Source organism: Ovis canadensis, chromosome 11, assembly GCF_042477335.2.
Source record: "Ovis canadensis isolate MfBH-ARS-UI-01 breed Bighorn chromosome 11, ARS-UI_OviCan_v2, whole genome shotgun sequence".
Taxonomy (NCBI): domain Eukaryota; kingdom Metazoa; phylum Chordata; class Mammalia; order Artiodactyla; family Bovidae; genus Ovis; species Ovis canadensis.
In genome coordinates this window covers 13,600,076-13,619,089 of record NC_091255.1, presented here as the reverse complement: position 1 = coordinate 13,619,089, position 19,014 = coordinate 13,600,076, and the positions used below count along the sequence as shown (strand labels likewise).

Here is a 19,014-nt window from a genome sequence, read left to right as displayed (position 1 = left end):
AGAGCTTGTTTGTTATTCAGCAAATGTTAATTTTACATTATGTTATAGTTATACTGGAATTATAAAATATTTTAGATATTTAAAAAATCAGACCAAATGTTTAAAAATCCAGCTCTATAAATAATTCTAAAAGAGAAGGCAGGATTTACCCTATACCTTGATTTACAATGAAAGGTAATCACTGATCAACCTTTTTATTACCACTATCTTACACCACAGGTAGTTAGCTGTATGAAACTTTCCCCCAACATTCATTAATATTCTATATATTTTAAACTATGACACTTCAAACATATTAAATTTAATTTAGAAATTACTTTTCAAGCAGACTGGATGATGCTACAGAAGATGTATTTTTATTCATGGTTTCACCACAACTGTAGCCTTGGATTTAACAGCTGCGTAAATGAAGATCTTGACGAAGAGTCTATAAATTCTTCTTTTTCCTAAGATTGGAGAGTAGAAAATAAATTGTCATATCTTAGAATAGTCAAATTTGATTTCAGCTTTGCATAAAAACATTATATATACTTTGCATGTAAACAATATATGCCTGTGTATAGATGATAGATATTTATATATTTTATATATTTTAAGCTATGGCATTTTAGTCATTGCTGATAATATCTTAAGAACTGTATAGACAGTTCTATAGATAGACAGCTAGATGGAGTTACAGGACTATATCTATATCATTATATAAAAATCTGCATTTTCTAGCAGAAGTGAAGAACACAGTTTTAAGTATTGGTAACTATTGTAGCTTCTACCATTAGTAAGCTTAAAAACCACATAATAAAAGACTGAGCAGAATGTCTCTTGTGAGCACAAAGCTAAAAATTTTATAGTCAGATCATCTGCAAAATAATTATACAATCCACTCTGAAAAAAATAATATTGTCTCACCTAACTATCTTGACAGACTTCCTGCAGGTCCTACATTACTCTGACTCATGTTACTCCAAGAGCTTCTTAAATGCTTTCCTATAAAAAGAAAAAAAATACTATTCTTAATGTCTTATATACAGCTCCACTTGAAAATTACAGAGAATAGCACAGTTTCATTTAATTGAAAAAACTGTATTTAAACAGAGATTTAACACTTCTGCATATGAAATACACATGAAGTATAAAAACGTGAAGTTGAAAAAGACATCAGGATCATTTAGCACAACCCTCTTATTAAAGAAATGAGAAGTTAGATTCAGTGGAGAAGGAAATGGCAACCCACTCCAGTATTCTTGCCTAGAGAATCCCGTGGATAGAGGAGCCTGATTGGCTGCTGTCCGTAGGGTCGCACAGAATCGGACTCGACTGATGTGACTTAGCAGCAGCAGCAGGATTCAGAGATTGCGTTCTTTCCCTGTGCAAATGAGAAATAGTCAATTGTTTTCGCAGCTAGAACTCAGACTTCAGAGCCCACAGCATGGAACTTGACATCAGACAAGCCTGGGTTCCAATCTGAGCTTCTAGGCTCCTTCAAGTGTCAGTTTCTTCATAGGTACAGTAGGTAGTAGTGATGGTTTTCATGTCAAAATGTACCAAACTGTCTCAGTAGAAATACGTGCTATCTGTTATAAATCAAAAATACCTTAGTAAAGTTAAATTTAAAAAAAATCTGATTTCAGTTAAGAACGTCAGCATGACTTTGGCATGTGTCTTCTTTCCCTCTAAGCGCCCACAATACAAGAGTAAAGGGTTACAAACAGTATGAACTCATAATGTTAAAGGAAAAAATGAAAGAAAAGCCATGAGATGAAAAATTTCAATTAATTTCTGGAAGACAAAAAATAGACAGCAGGATGATAATTGGTAAAAAGAGGACTGAGGAAGCTGAAAGCTAGGGAAAGGCTTTGTAACACTTTTAAGTTTGAGCACACATAAAGAAAATGGTAATATCTATAGGGTGTACTGGGGTAAACAGAGGTGGCATTTACATCTCTAAGAAGCCCAAGGACAACCACTAACTCAGCACACCATATCTCACTCATGGCAAAATTCTGACCTCAAAAACAGCCAGAGCTGTAGATCAGCCTATCTTGCAGAATCCCACAGAGGCTGAGGACTCAGGACCCATAGTTCTAAGCAGAGAGAAACTGAGGTAGAGAATTAAAATCTCTTCTCCAACTACTTATGTGAAAGAAACCCTAGATTCTTCCACCAATAAATTAAACAGATTCTGAAGAAGCACCAACTACCTTCTGAGATCCTAACACAGAGCTGTATCACTGGCCTGGATGTTAAAAACCTGCTTCAACTTTCACAGCCCCTGTGGTAGCAAGCAACAGAAACTGTGGGAGCATGCGCATCAACTGCAGCAGGAAAGGGAAGCCACCAAGCAACACTGCTGTCAGCAGCAAGAGCCCAGTGGCCAGGAAGCAGGAAGTTTACTCAGTATCCCACGCAGGAAGGAGGGGGAACTTGAGGGAAGAGCTTAAAATCCTAGGGCTTAACAGAGTAATGACCCAAGTCAAGCAGTCTTGTGGACTGCGGCATCAGTCCACAAGACTAAGACAGCTGTATCAGAGGGTTCAATTCTAAAAGCAAGTTTTCATAAATACATTGGAGACTGCTTTATTAATACATGTTTGGAGAAGATTTCCAACCGTTCAGTGATGAAGTTTTGATATTACAATATTAGCAACTACCATTTGGCATCATGCATCACACACTATGCTAAGTATTTCAAATGTATTTATCTTATTTAATACCATGGAAAATACATTATATTTAAGTTAAAAAAAAAAAAAGCAGAGTTCAAATGGCAATACTGCTATATGGTAGCCATACAGTCTTAGAAAATTACCTAACTTCCTGGCATCGCTTTATATTAAGGTAAGGACAGTAACACTTAGCTCAAAGGGTTGCCAGGAGGATTAAGGGACATGTGAAAAACTGAGCCCTTTTCAGTGTTACCAAAGCAAGTAAGATCTGGTAGTGATTTGTCTTAACAGGGCACTGGGTCCCTGGATCATAGATATCCAAGCATAATGGATGTGTCATTGTTAAATTTTATAATAGATTCCATATAGTGTCACTTAAACTTTTTACCACTTTAAAGTATTAAAACGAAATTTCAGTTTTTAAATTATTTCATTCACCTAACATATCTGACATTGTCTTAAGTGCTGGAGGTAAAAAAAAAAAAAAAAAAAAAGCGAAGAGTCTATCCCTAGAGATAATCAAATGAACAGACATCCGGAGGGTGCTGAGTGCCCTGACAGTGATATGCACTGGGTGCTGGGGACTTGGAGGAGTCATCACACAACATCAATACAGCCAGACATGCTATTAGAGCATTTTATCCTCTGAGCAGCACCAGAAGACGGGTAATATGCACTCATTTTACATTAAAAAAAAAAAATCAGTTAATGGAGAAACTATGTGACTTGTCTATGACCACAATGCTAAATAGCTGTAAAGCAGAATTTGAATCCAGTTTTACCTGGCTTCAAATGCAAGTTTTTTTCACTATAGCATACTGGAAAATTAATTAATGTGGAAAAATGTCATCCTCCAACAAAGTAGGAAAAGAGTTTTAGTTAATGTAGTAATATGCTGTTTCTCTTTTATGAAAATGATGTTGCTGCTGCTGCTGCTGCTAAGTCGCTTCAGTCATGTCCGACTCTGTGCAACCCCATACACGGCAGCCCACCAGGCTCCCACATCCCTGGGATTCTCCAGGCAAGAACACTGGAGTGGGTTGCCATTTCCTTCTCCAATGCATGAAAGTGAAAAGTGAAAGTGAAGTCGCTCAGTTGTGCCCAACTCTTCGCGACCCCATGGACTGCAGCCTACCAGGCTCCTCCATCCATGGGATTTTCCAGGCAAGAGTACTGGAGTGGGGTGCCATTGCCTTCTCCTGAAAATGATGTTAGGTTGGTACAAAAGTAATTGTGGTTTTGGACTGTGAATTTCAAATCATTATAACTAGGTTCAAACATATTTATTAATCAAAACAGGAACCATTACAATCAACCGGTTTTTGCCAATGAGAAACAAGTTTGTTTATCCCTATAGTTTACAAATCATGCTGTGGGATTTAATAAACTCTTGGAAAGCATTTTCTGCATCCTGCTGGTTGTGGAAACGTTTTGCCTGCAAAACATTCTGATGCTTGAAGAAGTGGTGATCAGTTGGCAAGAGGTTAGGGGAATATGGTAGATGAGGCCAAATTTTATAATCCAATTCGTTCAACTTTTGAAGTGTTGCTTGTGCAATGTGTGGTTGGGTGGTGTTGTGCAGAATTGGGCCCTTTCTATTGATCAAAGCTGCTGCAGGCCTTGCAGTTTTTGGTGCATTTCATCAATTTGCTGAGCATACATCTCAGATGTAATGGTTTCATGGGAATTCAGAAAGCTGTAGTGGATCAGACAGGCAGCAGACCAACAAACTGTGGCCCTGACCTTTGGTGCAAGTCTGGTTTTGGGAAGTGCTTTAGAGCTTCTTCTCGGTCCACTGAGCTGGTCACTGCTGGTTGTTGTACACTATTCACTTTTCATTACACGTCACAATCCCATTGGAAAATGGTTCATTGTAGCTGCACAGAGAAAAGGAAGATGACAGTTCAAAATGACAAGGTTTTTGATTTGTAGTCAGCTCTTTGAGGCACCTACTTGGCGAGTTTTTTCACCTTTCCAATTTGCCTCAAATGGATTTGCCTCAACAATGACCTTAGATTGGTCGCTGTTGAGTTCTTTGGCAATTTCTTGTGTAGCTGTAAGAGGACCAGCTTCAATGATGACTCTCAGTTGCTCGCTGCCAACTTTCAATGGCCAGCCACTACGCTCTTCGTCTTCAAAGTTCTTGTCTTCTTTGCAAAACTTCTTGAACCACCACTGCACTGTACTTCTGTTAGCAGTTCCTGGGCCAAATGCGTTGTTGATGTTGTGAGTTGGTGCTGCTGTCTTATGATACATTTATAAAATTGAATAAGAAAACTGCTCATATTTCCTTTTGTCTAACATCATTTCCATAGTCTAAAATAAATATAAAATAAATAGCAAGAAATTAAGTCACTAGCAAAAAAAAAAAAAAGGCAAAAAATGTGTATTAAAATGATGTGTAACATAACCACATTTACTTAAGAATGTATTACAATTTGTTGTTGTTCAGTAGCTCAGTCATGTCTGACTCTGTAACCCCATAAACTAGAGTATACCGGGCTTCCCTATCCTTCACCATCTCCCGGAGTTTGCTCAAACTCATGTCCTCTGAGTCGATGATCCCATCCAACCATTTCCTCCTCTGTCGCCCCCTCCTCCTCCTGCCCTCAATCTTTCCTAGCATCAGGGTTTTTTTTCCAATGAGTTGGCGCTTCGCATCAGGTGGCCGAAGTATTGGAGCTTTAGCTTCAGCATCAGTCCTTCCAATGAATACTCAGGATAGATTTCCTTTAGGATTGACTGGTTTGATCTCCTTGCTGTCCAAGGGACTCTCAAGAGTCTTCTCCAACACCAAAATACAAAAGCATAAATTCTTCAGCACTCAGCCTTCTTTATGATCCAACTCTCACATTTCGTACATGACTACTGGAAAAACCATAGCTTTGACTAGATGGACCTTTGTCGGCAAAGTGATGTCTCTACTTTTTCAAACGCTGTCTATGTTTGTCAGAGAAAAGAAAAACTTTTCTTCCAAGGAGGAAACGTCTTTTAATTTCAAGGCTGCAGTCACCATCCACAGTGATTTCGGAGCCTAAGAAAATAGTCTGTCACTGTTTTTATTTTTTCCTGTCTGTTTGCCATGAAGTGATGGTACCGGATGCCATGATTTTTGTTTTTTGAATGTTGAGTTTTAAGTCATCTTTTTCACTCTCCTCTTTCACTTTCATCAAGAGGCTCTCTAGTTCCTCTTCGTTTCCTGCCATTAGAGTGGTATTATCTGCATATATGAGCTTATTGATATTTCTCCCAGCAATCTTGATTCCAGCTTGTGCTTCATGTATTCCAGTATCAAATGACAAATTTCAACAATGAAAAAACTGCAATTACGTTTGCACCAACCTAAATTAAACTTCATTACAATAATGAAATTGATTTAATCTTATCTATCCAAACAGCAGGCTTTTTTTTGTTTTGTTTTGTTTTTGCCTCCACATGAAAAGGTATCCATTGTCATATTCTTAAAAATCATAAAATGCCTTTTCTTTCCCTCCTGTTCCATCCTTTATACAAGCAAGCAGGTCTTCAATTAATAGGGGTTCATTTAATATTACATCTCCACCCCAGCACCTCAACTTCACAGCATTAATGAATGACACAGAAAGAAAACACTATTCTTCCAATAATATTTTGAAAGAAAATATTGTTTTCCTTGTTTGGTGACTCATAACCAAAAACGGTTAGGTCAGCAAAAACAGAGAAAGTGGAATGCTGGGGAAAAATAGAAGATGGATCTATTTTAGAAAACAAATTAGTTTTACTTTGATATATAACTCCCACAACTGCATTAAAAGTTTTATTTCATATAATTAAAAATCTCATCAGATAAAAGTCTGCCTACCATGCATATCTGAATAACAGATTTAATAATTTATATTCTCAGAGATGTGACATTCAGTACTTGCTAAAACTAGTTTTTACTAGACCAAAAATAAAGAAAACAAGTTGCAAAGGGATAAATACATCTAACAGATATTATGGTAAATGTTAATTGATTAAATTATCATAATGAAATATTTTTATTTTTAAAATTTAAATAAGTTAATACATTGTAGTGGGGAAATATGTGTGTGAGTGTGTGTGTGTGTGTGTGCACGCGTGTGTGTGTGCGTGTGTGTATGTATGTTTAATCTCAGTTGTGTCTCTTTGCAGCCCCATGGATTGTAACCTACCAGTCTCCTCTGCCAATGGAATTATCCAGGCCTTATGTATCTAAATACATGGGCCTCCCAGATGGCACTAGTGGTAAAGAACTCACCTGCCAAAGGAGGAGACGTAAGATGTGGATTTAGTGCCCTGGTCAAGAAGATCCCCTGGGGGAGGGCATGGTAACGCACTCCAGTATTCTTGCCTGGAGAATCCCATGGACAGTGGAGCCCAGTCGGCTATAGTCCATGAGGTCGCAGAGCTGGTCATGACGAAGCGACTCAGCATGCACACACGCATGCATATGCCCATCCTATTCACCCCCCCATTCCTAAACATTAGGTGTCTACTATTCCAGTTTCTTATGAATCCTTCCAGTTCTTTTAAAGACAATAAACAAGGATGAATAAATATTCGAATTCTTAACTTTTGTTTTGACACAGAAAGTAGCTAAAAGTAGGCACAAAACATCCAGCTGTTCAGGCTGCACATTGTAAAATCCCAGAGCATATAGGTCATACAGACTCTTGATGTGGACGGTCCCTGTCAAGTGTGTGTTAGCCTTGCATACTATATGTACTACTATACAACCTGTTTCTTATTTTAACTTAATATATAACTTGGAATTCTCTTCATATATTTTACATGGCATATTAATTCTATTTTATGTATGACTGTATTTATTTATTTTGATAGGTATTTAGATTGCTTGAAATTTTTGCTATTATAAACATGCTATAACGAAATCTTTATATATAGGTCATATTACACCTGTACAAATATATTTGTAAGATAAATTTAGAAAAATCAGTTTATACACCTGCTAATCCAACAGAAAATGCCAAACTACCCTATATCAGAGTTGCACTAATTACCACTACATCAACAGCAATTGCCTGTTACTGCAAATTCTCACCAATATGATACACTATATATCTTGGATTTGACAGTCATATTGATGAAAATGGTTTCTTAATGTAGCCTGAGTGAGGCTGAGCGTTTCTTCATGGTTTCAGAATTTTTTATCTAAACTGTGCATTCCTTTTGCCAGTTTTTTTAATTCATTGTTACCTTTTCTTTGCCAAGTTTCTAGTTCTTAAATCCTAGGGAGATTATTCCTCTGTCTGCACTAAGAACTGCAAGCATATCTTCCTCCTTCCATTCTTCAGTTCAGCTCAGTCACTCAGTCACATGTGACTCTGCAACCCCATGGACTGCAGCATGCCAGGCTTATTCACACTCATGCCCATTGAGTCTGTGATGCCATCCAACCATCTCATCCTCGGTTATTCCCTTCTCCTCCCACTTTCAATCTTTCCCAGCACCAGAGTCTTTTCCAACGAGTCAACTCTTCACGTGAGGTGGCCAAAGTATTAGAGTTTCAGGCTCAGCATCAGTACTTCCAATGAATATTCAGGACTGATTTCCTTTAGGATGGACTGATTTGATCTCCTTGCAGTCCAAGGGGCTCTCAAGAGTCTTCTCCAACACCATACTTCAAAAGCATCAATTCTTTGGTGCTCAGCTTTCTTTGGTGCTCCAACTCTCACATCCATGCTTGACCACTGGAAATACCATAGCTTTGACTAGGCAGACCTTTGTTGGCAAAGTAACATCTCTGCTTTTTAACATGCTATCTAGGTTGGTCATAGCTTTTCCTCCAAGGAGCAAGTGTCTTTTAATTTCATGGCTGCAATCACCATCTGCAGTGATTTTGGAGCCCCCCAAAATAAAGTCTGACACTGTTTTCACTGTTTCCCCATCTATTTCCCATGAAGTGATGGGACCAGATGCCATGATCTTACTTTTCTGAATGCTGAGGTTTAAGCCAACTTTTTCACTCTCCTCTTTCACTTTCATCAAGAGGCTCTTTAGTTCTTCTTCGCTTTCTGCCATTTGGGTGGTGTCTTCTGTATATCTGAGGTTATTTCATTCATAGTTACAGATTTTTTTTTTTGTTGTTGTTGTTTAGGCAAAAGTTTGTGGCTAAATTTATCTTTTCTTTTATGGTTTTAGATTTAAGTCAAATGTAAGTCCTCCTCCACTCCAAAGTCACAAAAAACTCTCACATTTTCTTTCAGTACTTTTATAGTTTCATTCTAAAATCTTTCACCCATTTGGAATCCATCTAGTTCACAGAATAAGAGATAGATCCAACTTTTCTTTCCCCCAAAGATCACTCAGTTGTCTCAACCACATTTATTAAATAAACTATTATTTCCCCAATGATTTGAGACACAACCTTTATAATACATCAAATCTCATAAGCATTTAGTTCTACTACTGACTTTTTATTCTGGCCCATTTGCTAGTCTACATATTCACATACCATGCTATTTTATTTTTAATGATAGAGATTATATTTTTATGTCTGGTAAGACCAATCCCTCCTTATTGCTCTTTTTCAATCAAGCCTCCCTGGCTATTTTTGGTGACTTTTATACATTAACATCTAAGTCTCCTTATCCTTTTTTTTAAAACGCTAATTGTTGGGGAATCACATTATGGGTAAAGAACCCACCTGCCAATGCAGGAGACATTAAGAGATGTGGGTTCAATCCCTCAATTGGGAAGATCCCCTGGAGGAGGGCATGGCAACACAGTCCAGTAATCTTGCCTGCAGAATCCCATGGACAGAGAAGCCTGGTGAATTACAGTCTACAGGGTCACAAAGAGTTGGACATGACTGAAGCAACTTAGCACACACTCACACATGTTAAATTCATAAACTGACTGAAGAAGTATTTTGATGTTGAATTTTCCTCTCAAAAAACGTGGTATACACTTCCTTTCGTTCAAGTCTTCTTTTGTGACCTTCTGCAGTGTTTTAAACTTATCTTCATATGTGTGCTGCTGAGTCGCTTTAGTCATATCTGACTTGTGGCACTAGACCCAACGTAGCCTGCTAGGCTCCTCTTTCCAGAGGACTCTCCAGGCAAGAATACTGGAGTAGATTGCCATGCCTTCCTCCATGGGATCTTCCCAACCCAAGAATCAACTTATATCTCTGATGTCTCCTGCATTGGCGTGCATGCACGCTAAGTCATTTCAGTTGTGTCCTACTCTCTGTGACCACATGGACTGTCCACCAGGCTCCTCTGTCCATGGGATTCTCGAGGCAAGAACACTGGAATGAACCAGGGATTGAACCCATGTCTCTTAAGTCTCCTGCACTGACAGGCAGGTTCTTTACCACTAGCATCACCTGGGAAGCCAATTCTTCACCATTGTTGCCATCTGGGAAGCATATGTCTGATTTATTTAATTCTTAGTCATTTTTGGTATTCATTTAATGCCTTTTAAAACATCTATTACTTTGTAAAGGTTAAAAACTGGTTTTGGAATGCCTAGAAAAGTACCTCTTAGAAAACAATTTATTTCACCCCAAATTCTACCACATGATTTAATGTCTTTATTTTATTTTTAACTTTTGGCTTCTCCTCACAGCTTGACCAGAAACTGAACCCTCACCCACGGCAGTGAAAGAATGGAGTCCTAACCACTGGACAACTAGGAAATTCCCAAATGTCTTTTTCCTAATAAACCAGTTAAAAGAATAACAGGCACAATTAATATGTTAGCTTTTAGTTGAAAACTATGTAACTGCAATATGTGGATTTATATCCAAGTGCACCTTATTTAGCACTTCAATACATATACACATACAACTTATAGACAACTAATTAATTAGAAGTCTTGCATTGTTGTATGGCAGAAACCAATACAATATTGTAAAGGAATCATTCTCCAATTAAAAAAAAAGAATATACTCAAAAAATAAAGTATAGCATGGTATTATAATTAAAAAAAAGACTGATTTATCATTAAAAAGACTAAAATAACACTTCTAGAATAGACTCATAGGAGCTTTATGAGCAAGAACCTAATTCCCCCACCTCGATAAATTTTTATAGCTACTTCAAATTTCTTAACAAGCAATATCGCCAAAGAACCCTAAAGTCTTTTAATTGTTCCCCTAAACTGAAAAGATAACCAAAAGGAAAGAGACAAAGGACAAGATGTAGTAACAGTGGAGGAAAGATTTATTAGCTTAATACTGAATCCAAATCCAAACAGTCTCTTCCCTCTCTCCTCTTTTTACCATCATCATCATTATTTTAAAAAGCACTTGAGAGGACTTCCCTGGTGGTCCAGTGGTTAAGAATCCACCTGCCAATGCAAAAGACATAGGTGTAATCCCCGATCCAAGAAGATCTCACGTGCTGAGGGGCAACGAAACCTGTGCACCAGAACTACTGCAGCCCTTGCAACCTAGAGCCTGCACTGGGCAATAAGAGATCGCACCACACTGAGAAGCCTGAACGCCTCGACTAAAGTAGCCCTCACTGGCCGTAACTACAGAAAGCCCACACATAGCAATGAAGACCTGATGTAGCCGTAAGTAAATAAATAAAATAAAACCACAAAAATAAATAAGTAAATAATTTAAAAGCACGTGAGGAAGGTGCTTCATCAGAAGCTACTGAGGAGATCTACATTTAAACATCTTTGAAGACTCACCAGATTCTTTCAATCAAGTGACCGAGGATCTTTAGTTGATTATTGACTGTGAGAGTTTATGCTTATGTTTTTAGAGTCAGAGTAAAGAAAAAAAGGAGATGAAGGCGGCTTTTTCTTAGGAAAGAGCACGCATTGTTAGCCTTTCCAAGGGCATCAACTGTTCTTTCAGGTTCACACACTACATTAAGTAACCAGATTCCAGACAGACATACAGGCATTTCTTGATTTTATGTTCAACTAAGACTGCAGAGTACATCATGAGAAACACTGGGCTGGAAGAAGCACAAGCTGGAATCAAGACTGCCAGGAGAAATATCAATAAACTCAGATATGCAGATGACACCACCCTTATGGCAGAAAGTGAGGAGGAACTAAAAACCCTCTTGATGAAAGTGAAAGAGGAGAGTGAAAAAGTTGGCTTAAAGCTCAACATTCAGAAAACGAAGATCATGGCATCTGGTCCCATCACTTCATGGCAAATAGGTGGGGGAACAGGGGAAACAGTGGAAACAGTGTCAGACTTTATTTTGGGGGGCTCCAAAATCACTGCAGATGGTGACTGCAGCCATGAAATTAAAAGATGTTTGCTCCTTGGAAGGAAAGTTATGACCAAACTAGATAGCATCTTCAAAAGCAGAGACATTAGTTTGCTGACTAAGGTCCATCTAGTCAAGGCTATGGTTTTGCCTGTGGTCACGTATGGATGTGAGAGTTGGAGCACCAAAGAAAGCTGAGCACCAAAGAATTGATGCTTTTGAAGTGTGGTGTTGGAGAAGACTCTTGAGAGTCCCTTGGACTGTGAGGAGATCAAACCACTTCATTCTAAAGGAGATCAGTCCTGGGTGTTCTTTGGAAGCATTGATGCTAAAGCTGAAACTCCAGTACTTTGGCCACCTCATGCAAAGAGCTGACTCATTGGAAAAGACTCTGATGCTGGGAGGGATTGGGGGCATGAGGAGAAGGGGACGACAGAGGATGAGATGGCTGGATGGCATCACTGACTCGATGCACATGAGTTTGGGTGAACTCCAGGAGTTGGTGATAGACTGGGAGGCCTGGCGTGCTGCGATTCATGGGGTTTTAAAGAGTTGGACAAGACTGAGCGACTGAACTGAACTGAACTGAACTGTTAAGGATTTGGCTGAGGTCAGAAACATTTAAGAAAGTTAGGTAAATATGGCTTTTAGTACTTGTAAAATATACCTCAAAAGCAAAAATTTAGCACATTTAAAGAACAATTATGAACAATAAGGAAAAAATGGATTAGGAAAAGTGAGAAAGAAGAAACACCTTAATGAGGGCATTTGGGGAAACAGGATATTAGTAATGGTAGGAAATCCAGTTTATCTATGAAAGCAAGACACAGTCTCTTTAAAAGTCTACAGATGGCAAGTGGTGATCCAGGAAGCATGCAAAAATATAATAGCTCATGAATATCATCATAGACTAGTTAATAATGATAAAACATCAGAAACCACCTAAAAATGTAAAAACTTATAATTGGTTAAATAATTTAGAATATACCCACATACAAGAATACTACATAATCATCAAAAATGATCATGCAGATCCATTCCTTCCAGTTTGTTGACTTGGAAAGAATTTCCCAATACACTATTAGGCGAAAAACAATAGCTGTGTAAAAACAGAATGGACAGAATAATTTCATCATTTAAAATCACATTTATGGCAAAATATAGCTAAAATGTAAATAATAATAACTGATAAGTTTATTTTTAAAGTCAGCTATTTTTAAGTTTCTTCTTTAAATTATAAATATATATTTTGCTGTATTATTTTGATAATAAAGAAAAATACTTTAAAAATTAGTTATTAGGTTTAGTGTCTAGTATTCAAGATAGGTTCCTTCTAGCTACCTCTCTTTAAAGTCATTTTCCTTTTAAGTCATTCTTTTATTTACATTTGTTAAAATACCAGCAAATTTTAAAGCTGAAAGAGAAAATAACATAGATCTGGTGTTTGCTAAAGAAAATTTGCTATATTCTTTAAATAATGTCTTATGATTACTGCGTTGTAAGCAACTTGGCAAGTAGTAAAAATAAATACAAATAAATATGGGCTTTCCCCGTGGCACTAGTGGTAAAGAATCCGCCCGCCAATGCGGGAGATTCAGGTTCAATCCCTGGGTCAGGAAGATCCCCTAAAGGAGGAAATGGCAACCCATTCTGGTAATCTTTGCCATGGGCAGAGGAGCCTCACGGGCTATAGTCCATTGGGTCACAAAGATTTGGACATGACTCAGCACACACACACACAAATAAATAAAACATATCTTTTTCTGCTATAATTTCAAAAGAAATGACTAGTCAAAGAGACTCATAATACCAACAGTCTGAAATTAACAGTCTCTTTAAAAAGAAATGTGGAATTCTTCTTGCCACTGATTCTGTTTAGTAATGCAGTGCATTGGAGAAAGACTGGACTAAAAGTTAAAACATACTAGTTTAAGTTCTATTCTGCTGCCTAGGAGCATGTGACTTTGAGCAGCCACCTACCTACTCTGCCCCCTAGTTTCTTCATATATAGAATAACAAGATCATTTATACCTTTAAAGGTTATTTTTTTGACCCTAAAAAACCCACTCCAGCATTCTTTCCCTGGAAATTTCCACAGACAGAGGAGTCCAGTGAGCTACGGTCGAGGAGGCCACAAAGAGTCGGACACAAGTGAGCACATATAATTCACCCTACTAATGTTAAAAATGTAAACATTCCTTGTTGTAAAGTTAGACCTATAGATTCAGCATTATGTGTCATCACACACACACCCACAAAGAAATAATAGCATTTAGAAATTGTGACAATTCTTTGTACAACTGACAGCAGAAATTCTTTGAGACAGCATTAGCTATTTATATAATCCTAGGGTTGTTTAACTTATATGCAGGGTACATCATATGAAATACTGGTCTGGATGAATCACAAGCTGGAATCAAGATTGCTGGCAGATGGTAAAGATCTCATTTAAAATTTATGGAGAATTCAAAAGCTTTACAGACAATCAGAAGTTAAGAGAATTCAGCACCACCAAGTCAGTTCTGCAACAAATACTAAAGGGACTTACACAGCCAGTAAACACAAGAGAAAGGAAAGACCTACAAGAACAAACCCCAAACAATCAAGAAAATGCCAATAGGACCATATGCATCAATAATTACCTCAAATGTAAATGGATTAAATGCACCAACCAAAAGATACAGATTGACTGAATGGATAAACAAATAAGACCCACGTATATGCTGCTTACAGGAGACCCACTTCAGACCTAAAGACACATACAGATTGAAAGTAAAAGGATGGAAAAAGATATTCCATGTGAATGGAAACCAAAGGAAAGCTGAGTGGCAATCCTTTTTTCAGACAAAATAGACTTTAAAGAATATTATGAGAGACAAAGAAGGACACTACATAATGATCAAGGGATCAATCCACAAAGAAGACATAACAACTATAAATATTTATGCACCCATAGGCGTACCTCAATACCTAAGGCAAGCAGTAACAGGCATAAGAGGGGAAATGGACAGCAACAGAGTAACAGTAGGGGACTTTAACACCCCACTTATACCAATGGACAGATCATCAAAACAGTAAATCAATAAGGAAATACAAACCTTAAATGAAATATTAGACCAAATGAACCTAACTGATATCTTCAGGACTTTCCATCCAAATGCAGAAGAATACACTTTCTTCTCGAGTGCACATGGAACATTCTCCAGGATAGACCACATCTTGGGCCACAAATCAAACCTCAGTAAATTTAAGAAAATTGAAATTGTATCAAGTATCTTCTCTGATCACAATGCTATGAGACTAGATATCAACTACAGGGGAAAAAAAAACTGCAAAAAACACAAACTCAAGGAGATTAAATAATACATTACTCAATAATGAAGAAGCTAACTGAAGAAGTAAGAAAAGAAACCAAAAGATTCTTAGAAACAAATGACAATGAAAACATGATGACCCCAACCCTATGAGATTCAGCAAAAGCAGTTCTAAGAGGGAAGTTTATAGCAATACAATCATACCTCAAGAAACAAGAAAAGCATTGAATAGATAACCTAACTCTACAACTAAAGCAGCTGGAGAAAGAAGAACAAAAACACCCCAAAGACAGCAGAAGGAAAGAAATCATAAAGATGAGAGCAGAAATATATGAAAAAGAAATGAAAGAAACAATAGCAAAGGTTAATAAACATAAAAGCTGGTTCTCTGAGAAGTCAAACAAAACTGACAAACCACTAGCCAGACTCATAAGGGAAAAAGGGAGAAAAGTCAAATCAACAAATTAGAAATGAAAAAGGAGACGACACAACAGAAAACACAGAAATCACAGGATCATAAGAGAACATTATGAGCAACCATATGCTAATAAAATGGACAACCTAGAGGAAATAAACAGATTCTTAGAAAAGGTCAACCTCTGAAGGCTGAACCTGGAAGAAAAAGAAATTATGAACAACCCAATTACCAACACTGAAATCGAAACAGAGATCAAAACTCTCCCAAAATACAAAAGCCCGGGACCAGATAGGTTCACAGGGGAATTCCATCAAACATTTAGAGAAGAGTGAATGCCTATTTGTCTGAAACTATTCCAAAAAATTGCAGAGGAAGGAACACTTGCAAACTGATTCTAAGAAGCCACAATCACACTGATACCAAAACCAGGCCAAGACAACACCTAAAAAGGAAATTACAGGCCAATATCACTAATGAACATAGATGCAAAAGTCCTCAACAAAATTCTAGCAAACAGAATTCAATAATACATTAAAAAGCTCATCCACCGTGATCAAGTCAGGTTTATTCCAGGGATGCAAGGATTCCTCAATATATGCACATCAATCAAAGTGATACACCATATTAACAAATTGAAAGATAAAAACCATATGATCATCTCAATAGATGAAGAAAAATCTTGGACAAAATTCAGCATCCATTTATGATAAAAACACTTCAAAAAATAGGCATAGAAAGAACCTACCTCAACAGAGTAAAGGCTACATATGAAAAGCCCACAGCAAAAACTATTCTCAATGGTGAAAAACTGAAAGCATTCCTCTAAAGAATAGGAACAAGACAAGGGTATCCACTCTCACCACTATTATTCAACATAGTTTTGGAAGTCCTAGCTAGGGCAATAAGAGAAGAAAAATAAATAAAAGGAATCCAGATTGCAACCTAGTCTCTATTAAACAGGTGAATAAGTCAGAAAGGGAAATATAAATATCACATACTGACACATATATATGGAATCTAAAGAGATGGCCAAAGATGGAGAAGCTCTATACAATTTCAGCAAAAACATGACCGGGAGATGACTGTGGCTCAGATCATGAACTCCTTATTGCCAAATTCAGACTTATATTGAAGAAAGTGGAGAAAACCACTAGACCATTCAGGTATGACCTAAATCAAATCCCTTCTGATTATGCAATGGAAGTGCTTAGATTACTATGCAAATAGATTTAAGGGACTAGATCTGATAGAGTGCCTGATGAACTATGGATGGAGGTTCCTGACATTGTACAGGAGGCAGGGATAAAGACAATCCCCAAGAAAAAGAAATGCAAAAGAGCAAAATGGCTGTCTGAGGAGGCTTTACCAATAGCTGTGAAAAGAAGAAAAGCAAAAAGCAAAGGAGGAAAGGAAAGATATACCCATTTGAACACAGAGTTCCAAAGAATAGCAAGGAGAGATAAGAAAGCATTCCTCAGTGATCAGTGCAAAGAAATAGAGGAAAACAATAGAATGGGAAAGACTAGAGATGTCTTCAAGATGATTAGAGATGCCAAAGGAACATTTCATGCAAAGATGGGCACAATAAAGGACAGAAATGGTATGGACCTAACAGAAGCAGAAGATATTAAGAAGAGGTAGCAAGAATGCACAGAAGAACTGTACAAAAAAGATCTTCACCATCAAGGTAATCACGATGATGATGTGATCACTTGTGTAGAGCCAGACATCCTGGAATGTGAAGTCAAGTGGGACTTAGGAAGCATCAGTACAAACAAAGCTAGTGGAGGTGATGGAATTCCAGTTGAGCTATTTCAAAACCTAAAAGATGATGCTGTGAAAGTGCTGCACTCAATATGCCAACAAATTTGGAAAACTCAGCAGTGACCAAAGAACTGGAAAAGGTCAGTTTTCATTCCAATCCCAAAGAAACACAATGAGAAAGAATGCTCACACTACCGCACAACTGCACTAATCTCACAGGATAGTGAAATTGAAAGTGAAGGTGAAGTCACTCAGTCCTGTCCCACTCTTTGCAACCTATGGACTGTAGCCCACCAAGCTCCTTTGTCCATGGGATTATCCAGGCAAGAATACTGGAGCGGGTTGCCATTTCCTTCTCCAGGGGATCTTCCCGACTCAGGGATTGAACCTAGGTCTCCCACGTTGCAGGCAGACGCTTTAACCACTGAGCCACCAGGGAAGCCCCACGATAGTGAAGTAATGCTCAAAACTCTCCAAGTCAGGCTTCAACAATATGTGAATGGTGAACTTCCAGATGTTCAAGCTGGTTTTAGAAAAGGCAGAGGAACCAGAGATCAAATTGCCAATATCCGCTGGATCATGGGAAAAGCAAGAGAGTTCCAGAAAAAAAAACCACCTATGTCTGCTTTATTGACTAAGCCAAAGCCTTTGACTGTGTGGATCATAATAAACTGTGGAAAATTCTGAAAGAGATGGGAATACCAGACCACCTGACCTGCGTCTTGAGAAATGTGTATGCAGGTCAGGAAGCAACAGTTAGAACTGGACATGGAACAACAGACTGGTTCCAAATAGGAAAAGGAGTATGTCAAGGCTGTATATTGTCACCCTGCTTATTTAACTTCTATGCAGAGTACATCATGAGAAACGCTGGGCTGGAAGAAGCACAAGCTGGAATCAAGATTGCCAGGAGAAATATCAATAACCTCAGATATGCAGATGACACCACCCTTATGACAGAAAGTGAGGAGGAACTATAAAGCCTCTTGATGAAAGTGAAAGAAGAGAGTGAAAAAGTTGGCTTAAAGCTCAACATTCAGAAAATGAAGATCATGGCATCTGGTCCCATCACTGCATGGGAAATAGATGGGGAAAGAGTGGAAACAGTGTCAGACTTTATTTTGGGGGGCTCCAAAATCACTGCAGATGGTGACTGCAGCCATGAAATTAAAAGACGTTTACTCATTGGAAGAAAAGTTATGACCAACCTAGACAGCATATTCAAAAGCAGAGACATTACTTTGCTGACTAAGGTCCGCTTAGTCAAGGCTATGGTTTACCCAGTGGTCATGTATGGATGTGAGAGTTGGACTGTGAAGGCTGAGCGCCAAAGAATTGATGCTTTTGAACTGTGGTGTTGGAGAAGACTCTTGAGAGTCTCTTGGACTGCAAGGAGATCCAACCAGTCCATTCTGAAGATCAGCCCTGGGATTTCTTTGGAAGGAATGATGCTAAAGCTGAAACTCCAGTACTTTGGCCACCTCATGTGAAGAGTTGACTCATTGGAAAAGACTCTGATGCTGGGAGGGATTGGGGGTAGGAGGAGAAGGGGACGACCGAGGATGAGATGGCTGGATGGCATCACCAACTGGAGGGACATGAGTGTGAGTGACCTCCATGAGTTGGTGATGGACAGGGAGGCCTGGCGAGCT

The 19,014-nt window shown here is 38.2% G+C and overlaps 1 protein-coding gene across 5 annotated transcripts in view; it reads right to left on the bottom strand.

The window, feature by feature from the left end:
* Positions 1-19,014, bottom strand: part of STXBP4 (syntaxin binding protein 4) — a 228,147-nt gene that overhangs the window by 200,187 nt on the left and 8,946 nt on the right. For 3 of the 5 annotated variants that reach the window (XM_069602516.1, XM_069602518.1, XM_069602520.1), the window contains exons 2-4: positions 1,246-1,363; positions 907-984; positions 318-446 (exon numbers count right to left, since the gene is read on the bottom strand). In XM_069602516.1, the coding sequence (XP_069458617.1) occupies positions 318-364 (47 nt within the window). In that variant the 5' untranslated portion in view covers positions 365-446; positions 907-984; positions 1,246-1,363. Of the gene's footprint in view, positions 1-317; positions 447-906; positions 985-1,231; positions 1,364-19,014 lie in introns of all 5 variants that reach the window. The other 2 variants (XM_069602517.1, XM_069602519.1) reach the window with 1 other exon arrangement.